We start from the raw sequence: 17,096 nt of genomic DNA on the forward strand, positions 1-17,096 counted from the left end.
GCTCTGAGATAATATTATCAGGTCATTTGGCTCCCTGTAAACCATTATGAGAAGTGTGGAAAATTACCCAGAAGGATTCTTATCCTTTTTGCCATATTTGTATGGATATTGGGGTGGATGGGAGAAGCTGCTGTGGCTGCAGAGCAAGGGACTCCAGCTACCTGAGGCCCACCCAGCTGCCCTGAAGGCTGAGGACACAGTGGCTCTGCACACCGGTCCTCTGCCTTCAGAGTGGATTTTAATTCCTGGCATGTGCCAGGCTTGCCAGGACGTAGTCTACACACGTGGTCTCATGTACTTCTTTCAGCAGACCTAGGATGTATAGGGATCATTGTCTCCTTTTTCCCCATGTAGGAAGCTGATGCCCAGTGAAGCCCAGTAGCTCCAGTATTCTCTTTGATTATATATGTTCCTCCAAACCTCTTTGGGCTTCTCTGGATGCATATTGTTCTTGCTTAATTATTGTCCTAGGGGTTTTATAGCCTTAAAATGAACAAATTCTCTTTTTCCTACTTAAATGTCTTCTCAGGATCATTTCTTAATAAAACATATTGTATATCTTTGCTCAGTAATTAGCTAAAGACCTCAGCAGTCCCTTCAGGGTGGTTGTCAGGCAGCAGTGACTAAAATGAGATCGTACTATAGATGCTTCCAGAATTGGAAGAGAAATTCATCACATTTTTTCCAAACTTCTCAAAATCAGTACTTGTCCTCTGTGACTATCTAAGTACTGTTCTAGCGAAGATTAGAAAATCTCCATAAAAATAAGATGAGAGTGGTCAAAGCTTGCTATCCTGGAATGCGCCCATGCAAGCGAGGGAAATACTGCACACCTTGACGAGGTTAATGAGAAGCCAGTTGCTGGCCTGTGGATCATTTAAGCCTGTCGGTCCTGAGGCGGCGGGGGGCTCCGGACAGCCTCCGTGGAACCCCGTCACTGCCCTGACCTCATCTGAGGCTGATGTGTTTTCACGCAGGCCCAACACGAGAAGATCGTCTCTCAGCACCAGGCCGTCCTTATGGCCACGCAGGCTGCACAAGCCTTGCTCGACAAACAGGGCCACTATCTGTCTCCCGAGGAGCAGGAGAAACTGCAGAGGAACGTGAAGGAACTGAAAGCACACTATGAAACCACGCTGGCCGAGTCGGAGAAGAAGATGAAGTTAACGCGCTCTCTGCAGGAGGAATTAGAGAAGTTCGACGCCGACTACAGCGAGTTCGAGCACTGGCTGCAGCAGTCAGAACAAGAACTGGAAAACCTGGAAGCAGGCGCAGATGACCTCGGTGGCTTGATGGCCAAACTGAAGCGGCAGAAGAGTTTCTCAGAGGATGTCATTTCTCACAAAGGGGACTTGAGGTACATCACCATTTCTGGAAACAGAGTGTTAGAAGCGGCCAAATCTTGCAGCAGGAGCAGCGGCAAGACTGCGCAGGATCACATCGATACTTCTGCGACCCACAGAGAAGTCCAGGGCAAACTGGATCATGCCACCGATCGGTTCCGGTCTCTCTACTCGAAGGTAATTTTATTTTTAGATCAGCTTGTGAGTATAGTTTTCACTCTGTCGTCTTCACTTCGGTTTTGGAATTAGAAGCGAGAAATCTAAGAACTGAAGCAGAGGACATAAGGTGGTTTTGTCCTCATTCCCCCTTTCTTATTCATCTGCTTACTTCAGCAAACGTGTTTAAAGGTTAGAAGCCTCAAATTATCTATTTAGTTTTTGGGGGGGAGTGGTTTCCAGGCAGCCTTAACTCTAAAATGCCAACATCCGATCTGACCACCAGGAGGCGTTTATGTTTTGGTTTCAGACCCAAAGCGCGCCTTGCTGATTTGCCCCCTCTCAGGCTTGGGCCTGAACTTTCATGTCAGATCATTTTCCCTTCACCAATACTGCACTTGTTTGTTTTGCAGATGTAGTTGATCAGTGCATTATTTTAATACTTCACGGCTGACAGACTGTTTCAGCTTCTCCTTGTGGACAAGCAGAAGTTTTGTTTAAAAAAAAAACCCCACAGAGCTAAGAAAACATTTCCCTTTTTACAGTATAAGCTGAACAGACTAACCAAGTTGCCCAAATGGTTTGAAGAGCATCATTGGTTATTGGCCTTTGCCCATTCTGATCTAGATTATTTGCCTCCTTGTACAACTTCAGTCTTGGGTGACATGGAAATGATTTATTAAGCACTTTGAAAACTTTCCCATCGAATACATAGCTATACACATGGTCCATAAAACTCAGAATGTGTCCTGGTAGATTAGCCTCCCCTGGTGATTGATATCTGTATCCTTCATTCTGTAGTAAGACCCAGCCCTTGTAAACATGTTTTTGAACTGGTATAAATCTAGGACTATCTCTTCGTTTTTATGGTTACTTTTTGAAGATGCTTCTTCACATGAAGGAAAATATCTTAGTCCTATCGTTTTCACCAACTTTGGTTGAACTCTGGTGTTTTCCAAGTTGCCTAACTCATAGGTCCTAAGGTTTTTAACACCTATACAGTGGGATTTTAATCCCTCACCCTTAATCTCTTCTGATTTTTTATTTTTATTGTTTTTTTAGTGCAATGTCCTTGGGAATAATCTTAAAGACCTGGTGGATAAATATCAACACTATGAAGATGCTTCATGTGGACTTCTTTCAGGGCTCCAGGCCTGTGCGGTCACAGCGAGCAAACACTTATCTGAACCCATTGCTGTGGACCCTAAAAACCTGCAAAGGCAATTAGAAGAGACCAAGGTAAGAGAAAGAGAAGAGAGACAGAGAGAGAGAAAAGTGAGAGATCCAACCCTTCAGTAGCCTTGCTGAAACCCATCTGCTGCCCCACACTTTTGTGATCGTTTCACTTTGGAAAGGGGAACAGAGGATGGGAAACACACTTCTCTTTCTAAAGGGAGTTGGGGCTCCAATTCATAGTCCATTCGTTTCTCTTTCTAATGAGGTTGTATTTTCCGCTGTTGTTTAACTGGTTTGACACTGCTCTTAAGGCTTGTATCCCGCCGCTCCCTCCTCCCTAAAGGAAAACCGTATTACCCTGGCCACTTATTTATCTTTATACTTATTTATTTTGTTCATTATCTTTCTCCTCCATTGGAAGTAAGTTCCATGAAGGCAGGTGTTTTTCTCTCTTTTTGTTCATTGCTATCTCCCCAGCACCTACAAGAGTGCCTGGCCCAAAGGAGGTACTCAGTAAGGGTTTGTTCAAGAACGAACAGGTGTAAAGGAAGAAGCGATGTCACCGTCCCATTTCAGGTCTGAGGACCAGGACTGCTGTTCCTGTTGAGTGTCCCCATGTTTCTTAGAGACATAAACTCTAGTTACTGCCTAGCACAGTTCTCAGAAAGTCTACCTGCTCCTTCAGAAGTGCAGGCTTGATGTCAGACTTGAATAACTGCAGAACTCTCAGCATACCCACAGTGGCAGAGAGAGTCTCTCCGTCTTAAATTTAAAGCATATTTTAGAATCTTAATGTGAGGGGAGATCATTTTTGAAGTACTTTACTCCTGTTCCAGATGACCAATGATTTGGAGTTTGAAAGTTTCAGTCCATAAATCAGTTCTGTGTCTCCTTTTAGCAGGTGGGTAGCAATCATTGCTGCCATCACTAGAAAGTCAACACAGTATTGCCAGTTCCACAGCTGCCTTCCAGAATTCAGCTGCATCTGCACGTTACAGAATCAGAAATCATTATCATGCTATTAATGGGCAAAAAGGGTGCCCTGCCGAGTGAGCTTAATGCTAGGTATTGGCCTGAGACTGGCCGCTTCTGGCTGGAAGAAAGCTAAGTCCTAGCCAAGGGTGAAATGTGGCCGGGTAAGGCCCAGGCAGAGAGAAGGGGATGGGAAGTGTGGGCTGGGAGGAGGGAGGTGAGGTGCAGGCAGGCAGGCAGGACGGAGGGCACCGCTTCTCTCCTGGGCTTAAGAGTTTACCCAGTGTCACCTGAGGCTCCAGGGAGAGGTCCTGCTCTAGTTGGTCATCCCCGGGGTGGTGTGGCCTCCCCGGGGTGGCTCCCTTCCGTTGGATGTGCGTTACCAGTCCTGTGCCTCTTTGTTTGTGTTTATTCTTTCCCATGAGCACAAGACCAGGTGTGTCTGAATAAAGTTTCCCGGTCCCACCTGATCACCGTCGAAGGACAGTGCATGTGGTAGGGGCAGAAGAGAGGCTGCAGTGTAAAGGCCTGTATTTTGGTAGAAGTTGCCAATAGCATAAAATAATTATTAAGATTGCCTATGTGACATTCAGTTAAGAAGTCAGGTATTTTAGTGTATAGCAAAGTGTACACACTAAAAACAACACATTTTAAGTTAGGTCTCTATCAGGAAACTGATTCCATCCTATATGAAAGTAATTTTTCTATAACTAGAGCTAAAAGAAAAAGAAGAACCCAAAAGGATGTAGTGGTTTTTAAATTAAACAGATACCTGGATTAATTGTCCAACAGAGGAAAACTTTCTTGGTATGGGCTGCGAAAGAAGACTCTTCTAGTCGTAAGGCAGCCAAAGTGATGTTAAAGAGGAGAGCAACGTCTCAAAGGAGAATAAATTCTAATTAAGCCACAGCGTAATTTTAAAAATTAAATGTGCAATTAAAGTTGTTCTTGGCATATGTTCTTACTTTCCTCACAGACGACCTCAGCATGTAGCAAGGATACATTTTTAGGAGGATTAGGCAGTTTCCATTTCTTTGATTTTTATTAACATTTAAAAATTATTTTTCTTTAACAGTAATATAAACACATAAGACTACCACAGAAAAATCAGTTTTCTCTACATTTACAATACTAGCATATTCTATTGGATAATACATGTAACTTGGGGGTATCCAAGTCGGTTCATTCGAAACCTTTCTCTCCAATAGCACATTGTTATCAGCATTATTATTCAGAGGACTGGTAGCTGTGTTGTCAACACTCTGATACCACTGAACTGTAATGATGTGAAGACAAATGTGAAGACACAAAGATGTGAAAACTCTGCCTCTCCCCTTGGAGAACTCACATTCTAAAAAAAATTTTTTTTGGAGGTATTCATAACCTTATTTCATCTCTTAAGTCAGTATGCAGTGCCCACAAACTGTGTCTGTGGTGTAGACTTCAGCCTGGTTCTAGGTAAAGTTCCTGTCGTGAGGAATTGTTTATGCTTCCTGTAACTAAACCTGTGAAGAATCTCCTAGACAGATCCACTCTGATAGTGTCTTTGGCCTCTTGGGACAGTTTTAGGATCTGGTACACAGATCACAAATCCCACGTTGGCCATAGCTTGCTAAGCCTTTTGACATATATGGGCTGCCCGGATGTCATTTAAATTACTTGAATATGAAAATTAGTTGAGGAAATTTTTGCCATTGGCTGTAGACATTTGTTTTAATCTGAAATGAAGGCTGAAATAGAAGAGGATCTTTTTGGATCTTATACCTGATATTTTTATTTATTTACTTTTCATTCATTTACTTCTTCTAGAAATCTTTCTCAGGGCCTACTATGTGTCAAGCACTGTGCTGGGCGGTGATAAATAAAAAGCTGAATGGAATAAATTCCTCGTTCTCAAAGAGGTTACAGTCTAAGAGACAAATCCAGTAATATTCACAGGGTATTTATGGGAGCTCCTGCAGGGACTACTTACAAACTAAGGGTGAAGAGAAAGTTAGGGGGTTGCCCAGCTGACTGTTAACCAGTGAACAAGAGCCAGGCTCAGGATGATGGGGGATAGGTTGTGTGGGAAGGTTAGCATGTAGAGATGTTAAATGCTGGGTCTAGCTTGAGCAAATAGCTAAGAAACAGCTGTGGTTTTGGACAATTCTGGAACAGGAGGTGGAGGAAGATGAGATTGAAGATAGAATTAGAGAGTAGATGTCATTGGACCTTTTATTGAATGCACAAGTCTGTCGTTTTTATAACGGCAATGGGAAGCTACTGGGAGATTTTAGAGAGGGGAACGATATGGTCAGGTATGTATTTTAGATAGAACACACTGGGGGGCTGTGTCCGGGAAGAGATTGGAGGCAGGGAGCTCAGTTAGGATGCTTTTTTCAGTTGAGTGCAGTGATACAGAATTGCAGAGCAGAAGTCTGCTTTTAAAAACACCTTAAGCAGGTAAAATTGTCAGGACCCGATGGTGGATTTGCATGTGGAAAGGAGGGTTGAGGAAGAGTCCAGGAAGAACCTCAGAGCTACTACTTGGGTCATGAGATACAAAAGCAGGAGGAGTGCAGGTGTAGGGAGTGAGATAATGAGTTCAGATTCAGCGTTCTGAGTTTGAGGGGACTGTTTACACCCAGATGGAAATGATCAAGAGGCAGTTGGAAACCTGGGCCCATGGCCAGGGATGAGTTCACTACAGTTGGGCATATGGGAATTTGAATTTGAAATCCGAATGTGAGACTGGAAGAGGAGCTTGAGTAGCTCCAGTGAAGTGAAAGCCAGGCATAGGGCCCGGGTGGACAGTTAGCCCGTTTGGACACAGATACATCAGAGGTGTTAGGAATGCAGGGCTGGACTTCTGGAAGATTTATCTGTGGTTCTTGCCTCTACCTCTTCTCTCTTCGTTGTAATTGTTGAGCCACATGTACTTAGAGAAATGGGGGCCTCTATTCAGCAAATTCAGGATTACAGTATCCTTTCTGAAGCAAATGACGTTGTTAACCTTTTCCACTTTCTCTCTTCCTATAACCTTTGGGGACAGAATTATTCCAGGCCCAATTCCAAATCCCTGATTACATCTGTTCTTTTTCCCTTCTCATCGCTTAAGTATATGAACTCTCCATGATTCCTTATGGCCCACTCCTCCGGTGTTTCTGTGCTTGCTCCTCTAGCAGTCTCTCCATGGGTCTTGGCTTCTAGAACTTTATGTCTCGTTCCAGCTTGTGTTCAGAGTCACTTCCATTTCCAAGTTCACTGGGTTGTTGTTTTTTTTCTTTCTATATGAGGATCCTAAGAACTCTTTGAAGTCATAAATTCCTGAACAGACTCTCCTTTGCTCCTAAACTTGCTCCCACTTTTGCTTACGAATTCCATTAATTGCCTAGGCTCAGAAACACTGGACACTTCTCTTGTCTCTTCTTTTTCCTTGTTCCTGGCTCCTCACGCAGTGATGTCCCATAGAACATTCTGTGGCCATGGAAATGCTCTATAATGTCTCCAATATGGTAACCACTCGTCACCGTTGGCTACTTAGGACTTGAAATGTGGCTAGTACAACTGAGGAATTGAATTTTTAATTTTATTTGATTTCAATTAATTTTAAATTTCAAAAGTTCCTTGTAGTTAGTGACTACCATATCTCACAGCTCAGCTTTAGATAACCAGTTGTCAGGAGACCCTCCCCAACTCTGTAACCAATTTTGCCTTCCCAGCCCAGAAGGGCCTCTCTCCTTTGTTACTGCTGAAGTTTCCCCTAACTGGTGTCTCTGCTTCATTTCTTACTCATGTCATTTACCCCACACAGTGCTACAAATTTAGCCTTCTCTTAACACAGCTCTGAGCATGTCAACCCATACTCAGAATCCTTGAATGACTCTCCATTGCTGCAGGATGAAATGTAAACTCTTTAGCTAGACAGTCCTATTGCTGTTTATTCATCCAGACACATTCTCTACCTGGTTGGGACTCTCCCCTGTCCTGTGATGTTTCTGTCCACATCTTTGTTCACTCTGCAGGGACATGTCCTCCCTCTCCACTTCTGCCTGTCTCCGTCCACACTTTCTTCAGGACCCAGCCCAGTACCACCAGCATGGAGGTGGTCCTCATTTCCCTCTCCACTTACCCCTCCTCTCAGCTTCCAGTAGCACTTACAGTTCCTGATGTAGATCATAAGATCCCTATGGGTGAGCTTTGTGTCTGTTTGGTTTTGTATTTTCACAAACCCAGCAAGATTTTTTTGAATTTGTTAGATGTTAAGTAACCTTTGTTGAGTAAACAGAAATAAATATGACTTTGTATTGAAATGGAAATCCTTAATTATTTCCTTACCTGGAGTTAGAAATAGTCCCAAAGGTGTGGGGGTTTTTTTTGTTTGTTTTGAGTTAGGTTGGTTTTTGTTTTTGTTTTTGTTTTTGTTTTCAGATGGTTAGTGAGGGTATCATCCAAGGCTATGAAATGGGGATGAAGGGAGATCTCAGGCTAGGGGTAGAGGGTCGCAAGATCAAGAATCAGGCCAAGTATCATGAACATATATATATGCTCAGTGGTTTATTTCAAGACTGAATTGGTATTATCCTCACTGGCTGAGGCCTTTGCTAACACCACTTTATAACTGGCCCTATTCTAAGGACTCTCGAGTAAGTTTATAATGATGAAAAGATTTTTATGTCTAATATTACTTTATCGTACTGTAAATAATTTTTTTAATATTGGAAATATATCATTTAATCCTTTTGAGTATAATTGAAGCATTCAATCCTCCAGGCTCTGCAAGGACAGATATCAAGTCAGCAGGTTGCTGTAGAGAAACTGAAAAAAAACGGCTGAAGTGCTTTTAGATGCCAGAGGATCTCTACTTCCAGCCAAGAATGATATCCAGAAAACACTGGGTAAGTGTTTACTTCCCTGTTTGCTTTCTCACGGGTAAATTCTCAATGAAGGCATTCTGCTACGGAGAACACGCTCACCAGTGTGTATTGTGTTGCTTATGTCCTTTCACTGAGAAATGGTACTTCCCAGTCTGGGAGGAGGCATGCCTTTTGGGGCAGGTATATTGGGAGTGGGGGTTGTGTACTTTGAAAAGAGTATGTTTAAAGTTTATTTTTATATTTAGAAAATGTAACAAAAACTCTTTATGTAATATTCATCACAGAAAGTAGAACTTAAGATTCTTTTGGTGGATGGCATTGGGCAGAGCTAAAACCTATGGCCAAAAGAGACTCACTGAGGGGTCTTTGTCGAAAGCAGGAGCATGGCATTAAGAGACGTGCTTTAAAACAGTGTTCCCACCTCTCCATTTTCTAGGAGCCTTTGAGTGGTCTCACAGGGCTCTGATTACCCCAGTTTTCTCCAGTGATACCAGAAACTTGTATCCAGTCATAGTGGTGCTTCTGTGTCCTCTCACGTTAGAGCTGGTATCTCTTGAGAAAAGAGCTATTACATGTTATTCTTTGTATCCACTCATCGTATTTAGTTTAGATTAAATGCACAGTGGGGTATCAATAAATGATTGCCCTCTTACTGTATTTTTTGCTTTGACTTTGTGGCTTTTCATACTACCTAATGTGTAGTTCAAGGTTATTATATATTTCTATGCATGAAATAAACACAATGTTTTATAAGATGATTGGACCTGTGTTTCACACCAAAGCAAGTATGAGTTAAAATCTGAGAATAAATTTTAGATGAAGAGAAGGATGAATCTTTGCTTTTCTAAAACCAGTCCTTAGAAGGAAAACTTTTTTTTCATTCTTAAAGATGTCTAAAATTTTTGATCATGCATATGCCTTTCAAAAATTTTAGCATATACCTTCATGTAGGCACATGTATTTATAAGTTATATACAAATATTACTATCTTATCACATCATGTGTATTATAATTATAAAACACAAAAACATAAAATTTTAACATGTAAGATAAAAACATGAATGGAAGTTCTAATATTTTGTTCCTATATCCCAGTGTACCATCTTGTCATCCCACATTGGCAACTACTGCTATTAAGGACTTGGGCATGGAGATTTGGAGGAAAAAGAAAGACTGTAATATATATGTGCTTCTGTTATTTGCAGAGGCATTTTCCCCATTGTCAAGTGTACATAGTTTTGTTTTTATTAGCTTAAAAATTCACATGTTACACATTATTTTAAGACTTTAAAACTTCTATCTGGCATAAGTTTCTAGGAATATGTGAAAATATATTTAAGATATAGAGGAATTTCTCTAAGATCTGTCTGACCCCTAAGAAAACCAACCACTTAAAAAAATAAGTCTTAGAGTAGATTTCATTTTGTACTCTTTTCTTCTAAAATAATATTTACTTAGTAAAAGCAAGAATTCACTTCAGTGACAATATTTCATCATTAAGAAATACAAAAATAGTAACACTCAAAATGTGTTAATTTTAGTACAATAGCTGAATTTGCTTGGGAAATCACTTTTCAAGGCTAACCAGATTGCTGATTTACCCTGCTGATGCCTAGAGTTGCCCAGTTGAGAGGCAGCTCACCTGCTAATCAATCACCACCTGCAGTTCAGAGTATCTTCTCTTGTGACTTCCAAAGAAGGGCTTATATTTGAACTTGCTGCTTGTTTTGTCTGCTGATAGCATCTTGGTGCATATTCATTGCCTTCCCCTGCCCTGTCTGCACTCTCCTGGCTGCATCCTGTTCTGTGATGGGACCATTGACTGTCTCTTTAAATTATCTAAGCTTAACCTCTCAATTCAGTGAAAACTTGTGAAAGTGTTTTTTCATGATACATTAAAACAATCAAAGAGAAATATTGGTTCTATAGTTTGTGTTCCATGGGCCAAACACAGCATGTAAAATGTTTTACTCTCAGAGTGGTGTTTGCAGTCAGAGTTTTCTAATTGAACATACAATATATCCAACTAAAGCAATCAGAAATAATTAAAATACTTTTTTTTAAAGATTTTTAAAAATTTATTCATAAGAGACAGAGAGAGAGAGAGGCAGAGGGAGAAGCAGGCTCCCCGCTGAGCAGGGAGCCCGATGTGGGACTCGATCCCAGGACTCCGGGATCACGACCTGAGCCAAAGGCAGATGCTTAACCATCTGAGCCACCCAGGTGCCCCAAAATACTTTTCAAATTATTGGACAATAAGTGATAAATTGATGATTTATTCCAGAGAGAGATTAATACATTAAAAATCATTGTTCTTTGAACTTCTCAAAGGTCTACAGTACAGAATGTAGGATGTTAAAGTAATAGAACTTTCCATTTGAGTGAAAATTAGGCTAGAACAGCCTGCTTTTTTAACATCTTAGGTCTTCAGAATTGAAAGAAAGTTAATCTCATCTGACATAGGTCAACCTGTTAACCTTATTTATTTTTCCCTTTGGTCTGCTATTAAACTTTTCAAATAAATTCTATTTATATTTTAGAAACATAATCTCAACCTATCTTATTTTAAGTGAATTTTCATGATTTATTTTCTCATTGTATTTATCTGTTTTCTCATCATATGTGCATCTGTCAGTTTCTGTGCTTTCAAGTACTTTGCTTAGACTGTGAAGGGCGACAAAAGCTTAAGTATATGTTTGAGTGTGTGTGCGTGTGTGTGTGTGTGTGTGAGAGAGAGACAGAGAGACAGAGAGAGAGAATACCTGCTGTGCACAAGGGAGAGATAATTTTTATATGTAAAGGTTAATTCTTGATAAATCTTTTTATAGCTGTGTATTGTCCTTGAGAATAGCTGCGTGTGACTGTCACCTTTTTCTTTTTTCCATGTGGCTATCTAGTATGGCTAATTTGAAAATGTCAGATTGAGAACCAGCATTTACTCTAAAGTTTAACTGTTTAGACCACTAACATTTCTCTGGGAAAATTCAAATGTTTCCTCATCCCAAAAGCTCTTCTCAAATGCAGATGACATATATATCAACTATTGTTTAAAAAATACTTCAGTTTTTTTATATTCCACTGAGATCTTTTTTTCTTTTGTTAAGGTTTCGGATGGTGCTCTGATTCTGCATTTTGAATTTATCATTTAAAACTTTTTCTTTTTCCAGTTTTGGTGTGGAAATTGTGTGACTCACCTTAGTTGTATTTTTGAAAAGGAATAGGGCAAAGAGAGCTTTGTGGTTAACACTTCCTGATCTTTCTGGACTAGATGACATTGTTGGGAGATATGATGATCTGTCCAAGTCTGTTAATGAACGAAATGAAAAACTGCAAATAACCTTGACCCGCTCACTGAGTGTGCAGGATGGCCTGGATGAAATGCTGGACTGGATGGGAAGTGTGGAAAGTTCTCTGAAAGAGCAAGGTCAAGTGCCCTTAAACTCTGCCGCTCTTCAGGATGTGATCAGTAAAAACATTGTAAGTGACATTTAAAAAGAAAAAAAATCACTTTTAGATTGAAAAAAAAAAAAAAAACCAAAACAAAACCCCACTTAAAAAGTCCCAGGGATGGGTAGATTGAAGATAAACTTAAGGATAAAGACAGGAGGTTTCCTGAGTATAACTGAAAAGTAGTGCTTGCACCGAGACACATGTATGAAGCAGTTTTTCTCTGAAGAAGTAGATAGAGAGCTTTGTATGCTTTTTCATGAATGTAACTCATTATAGATGGCTTACACATACACGAGGCCTAGTTTGTTCATCATAGCTTCAGCCAGCTGCACATGAGGTTAATCAGATCAATCTTGTTGTTGTCCAGCCTTTTAAAAATTAGGACCGTGGATAATCCCTCGGCTCCGTTAGGTCTCGGGTTGCTGAGGGGCAGCCGCCTCCTGCCTCGCTCAGGCAACTCGCCGGCTGGTCTCCGCCCTGTCTTGAAGAGATTTGGGACCGTGTGCCTCAAGGGGCAGAGCAGACTGGTCAGTCAGCCCCAACACTTAACCTTCCTTAGTCACAGGCTGTTCACACGCACGTCGTTAGGTATGGTCATTTTTTAACACTCTGTGATGTTCTTTGTAAACCTCATTATAAAACACAGGCCGTATTTGGTTCATTTCAGATGTTGGAACAGGATATTGCAGGTCGTCAGAGCAGTATAAATGCCATGAATGAAAAACTGAAGAAATTCATGGAAACCACGGATCCATCCACTGCATCCTCACTGCAAGCTAAGATGAAGGACTTGTCTGTCCGCTTTTCAGAAGCAAGTCGTAAACACAAAGAAAAACTTGCCAAAATGGAGGAGCTAAAAACCAAAGTAGAACTCTTTGAGAACCTCTCAGAAAAGCTCCAGACATTTTTAGAAACAAAAACTCAGGCTCTCACTGAGGCAGATGTGCCAGGAAAAGATGTTACTGAATTGTCTCAGTACATGCAGGTATGTCTTCCTTCATATTCACGAGGTTGGTCAAGCTCATGAACACTTCAGACCAGCTTTGTATTAGCATGTATTAGCAGCATTACAGTTAGCAATCATCATTTTTAATTGCTGATGGATTAATAAGGATCTATGCTTCCATCCTTCAAAAATCCCAAACCCCATCTTCTCCTTAAAGCCTTTGCTCACTGATTAGAAATGAACACCATTTCTCACATATACACTTTCCACATATTAAAGATGATATAGGTATCATATGCCAGAACCCACAAAAGACAGACTATAAGGAATGCATTTTTATTTATTTTTTATTTATTTATTTTTTTAGTTAGATAAATGTACTATTTATTTATTTTGATGTAGTGTTCCATGATTCATTGTTTGCATATAACACCCAGTGCTAAATTAAATAAATTTACTTGTGTTCTCTTTCAGACAGCCTAACTGCATGTTTGTTTATATTTAGAGTACTGACCATAGGCAGATCCTAAGATTCTTCTGTGAAATTCTGAGTAGAGCCATTCTGGTCCCATACGTACCTCTTGATAGAATGCCATCTGGAGATCTAACAACATCTTAGATTGATTGAATATCTAAATGCTTTGTAGGAATCAACTTCTGAATTCTTAGAACACAAGAAAGATCTTGAAGTTTTACACAGTGTTTTGAAGGAGATATCCAGCCATGGCTTGCCAGGTGATAAGGCTCTGGTTTTTGAAAAAACAAATAATTTGTCAAAGAAGTTCAAGGAAATGGAGGATACCATCAAAGAAAAGTAAGCACCACTTAAGAAATTGGATTTTAGTCTACCTGATACTTAAAGAATGAATTATTTTTATTTGCTCATGTAGATACTTGAGACAAAACTTTGGGGATAAGCATTGGGCTACTTTGTAAGGGCTGTTATATTGATATATATTTTTTTGCTATTAAAATTAAGTGCATTTTTGTTAGAATATTTAGGAAGGGAATTTGATACTTCTTACCTAAAAGTAGAAAGCATTATGTAGAAAAATAGTGGTGGTAGTGTATTACTGAAAATAATCTAAAATCACTGTGGTCTCTGAAGCCTTTGGCAAATACCACAATTTTATTTGCAAAATCAGAAATAACATTGAAAGATAGCTCATGGTTCATTGCTTTTGGGGCTTAATTCAGAAACTGCACAATTTCAATATAGTTTTTGATGGCCTTTTTTTTTTTTTGGTAAAATAGTTTACTTTTTAAAGAATTGTAGGTAAGAAATGACTCCGTGAACAAGCAAGATAAGAAACAAGAGAATGCACCTGAGTTGAGCTAAAAAGCTGTACTGGGATTAACCTTGTGACTAGACTTTCTATTTCTGATCTCATGTTAGTTTAGAATATATGTCAGGTTTTGCTAAAGACCCCACAAAGATAGAAAATAGTTGTCTTTTAACTCTTCTTTATTTCTTCAGAATTCTCTACCGAAAACTTTTGAGCACCGTCTGTTACTATTTCCAGAGCTACATTTTCCATCTTGTCACATAATATTTAACTCATATCACATGGAAACGATATTCTTGGTTTTCCGAGGTGAACTTTAGGTGGTTTCTTCTTCCAGAAGGGTTCAGTTTTAAAACCATGTAGTCATCAGTAATTAGTCCAGCTGCAGTGGACCCTTCTGTGCCAGTATTCCACACACGTGCACATGGGCACATGCCATCCACATGCCACCCACATACCAAATGGAACCTCACAGCTGTTCATGTGCTGGGCAGGTGCCCTCCCTCCATGGTGCTTAGTATACAGAAAGATCCATATAGTTCACTGTGGAGCTTTCTGAGTATCTGTCAGGGAGGCAGTCAGTACCATTCTTTAGTCACTAGGCCTCACCTCATGTTTGGAGAGTTCAATCTGGACTCTGAAGCACCTGGTTTATTCATCCACTAAAGTGACTGTAGTGTCGTGTAGAAACCACTAGGTGGCGGCATATTTTCCTCAGATCAGTGACTTGTAAATGTTTCCCTGCTGGTTCTGTGCCTGTTGGCATTAAGCACCATATAAAGTGGACAGATCAAAGCTTGCTGGATCTAAATAGTGTTAAAACTGTTTATATAGTCCTAGAGTTTATGTAGTATTATAAAGTGCCATTACCATATGCGTTACGGACTTCTTAACTGGTCCTATCTTTGTCTATGGAGTGTGCCTCAGAAATAGAGTAGTTACTTAGCTGATTTCACTTGGCACCTATGAGACCTTTCATCCTTTTATCCAGGGTTAGAGTTTGCATGGGAGAAGGTTTTTTTTTTTCCCCTTAATTGTAGGCCCGATACAGGAATTTATTTACTAGTAATTATTCCTTCGGAGTATTTTCTTTCTGTGGCTTAAATTCTTCAATAATTTTTGTTATCTAGAAAAGAAGCCATATCTTCTTGTCAAGAACAGATGGATGCTTTCCAAGTCCTTGTTAAGTCATTGAAATCATGGATAAAAGAAACAACGGAAAGAGTTCCCACTGTGCAGCCTTCTTTTGGTGCAGAGGATTTAGGAAAAGCTTTGGAAGAAACTAAGGTGAATTATTATCTACTACTAATTTCTTCTTTGCCCGTGTGAGTAATGAGAGGTTAAAAGACTATTAGTGCCTTCCTTTTATCTGATAAGTTAGATCCCCACTTTATCTTCAGTATATTTTGGTGTTATTTGGAAATCATGACATAGCGCTAATCCTTTTGAGGAAGAACACAAATTTTGAATTAATTTGCTTTTTAAAAGAGATGTATTAGTGAGTTGCTGACTGTTCTAGTACCCAAGTTTTCTTCCCCACCAAATCTGTACTTACTTTCAGTGTTTTTTTAATACCATTTCTTATAACGTTACGTAAAAGATCTTCAATTCAGCATTTAACTCTAGCTCAGATATATCACTGTAACCAGCATTTGAAGGTAGAAGCTATTTGAATCTCTAGTACAGATAAGGTACAAGTCTTTTGTCATCTGATTCAAATCATAAAACTTATGCCCAGTTATGGCGCTTTTCCCACTCCAACTTTGTGGGGATATGTGTTTTTAAAAATTCATTGAAATTTTGAGGATTAAAACTCACTATTAAATAGAATTCTGAATTCCCTTTTTTTTTTTTAAATCATTTCTAGTACATTTCTTCTTGTAACTTGGCTGGTACCAAGTACAGTTTTCAGACCGACAGTTGACAGTTACTTTGGAACCCATGGCAGCTAGAAATAGGCTGTGGCTAGGAGCAGAATGTAGGATGGACCATATCTCACTCCTCACCACTAACAGTGTTAACAGTCACCTGGGCTGTTGGAACACCTAGGCATAGTGCCTTTTTTTCTATCCACTCCCCCACCAATCAGGACCCGCAGTCATCACTGCTTTAAGATATGTTTAAGAAATTGAATTATAATGTGTAACTTTGAAAATATTATGAAGATTGAAAAATACTGTGTTTTTATATCTCAAGAAATTACAAGAGAAGTGGAGTCTAAAAACACCAGAGATTCAGAAAGTAAACAACAGTGGGATCTCACTATGTAACCTAATCAGCGCTGTGACTACCCCCGCGAAGGCAATAGCAGCAGTGAAATCAGGTATGTGCTTTGTTTACATCCACAGCAGACCACCTAAGAACTGGGTCCACCCATGTTACTTCTGTTTCCCTTAATTTTTAAATTAATGCATAAAATAACCTCAGAAATACAAAGGGAGAGTGACAAGAAAGATGGCATCTGTACATGCACTAAAAGTATGTTCCATGCGTGGAACAGTGTCTGTACTCATCAAATTTCAAATCCCTCTTATGGTTCACTTTCATAGAGACTACAGTTAAAATGTAACCAAATTAATATGTAAGAATAAGGAACATTATATTGGGGAAGAGGAAAAATCAGGTTCCAATTTGTTTTCTACCTTAATTAATGGAGATAACTCAGATTCTACTTGAAATATTTAATAAATGAGCCCGGTCTCCTGGGAGAGGAGAGGTGAAGGAAGGAAGCAGCTCTTTTCTGTAGAGTGGATCTCTGTATTTTTAAAAATCCCCATCTACCTTATTTTCTACACTGTTCCCAAAGAAAACAATTATATAATGTGTTAGCCAGTGTACCTAAATTATAGTCATGATTGAGCCACTCAGCAGAAGTGGAGTCATGTATAAGTAATGATTCTAAAATTAATTT

At 39.7% G+C, this 17,096-nt stretch overlaps 1 protein-coding gene across 1 annotated transcript in view; it reads left to right on the forward strand.

The window, feature by feature from the left end:
• Positions 1-17,096, forward strand: part of DST (dystonin) — a 476,155-nt gene that overhangs the window by 352,748 nt on the left and 106,311 nt on the right. The window contains 9 exon segments of the mRNA XM_044917613.1: positions 978-1,520; positions 2,562-2,738; positions 8,400-8,447; positions 8,449-8,524; positions 11,772-11,980; positions 12,621-12,938; positions 13,547-13,713; positions 15,316-15,472; positions 16,382-16,508. Coding sequence (XP_044773548.1) covers positions 978-1,520; positions 2,562-2,738; positions 8,400-8,447; positions 8,449-8,524; positions 11,772-11,980; positions 12,621-12,938; positions 13,547-13,713; positions 15,316-15,472; positions 16,382-16,508 — 1,822 coding nt within the window.

The sequence above is a fragment of the Neomonachus schauinslandi genome, chromosome 8 (assembly GCF_002201575.2).
Source record: "Neomonachus schauinslandi chromosome 8, ASM220157v2, whole genome shotgun sequence".
Lineage (NCBI taxonomy): Eukaryota > Metazoa > Chordata > Mammalia > Carnivora > Phocidae > Neomonachus > Neomonachus schauinslandi.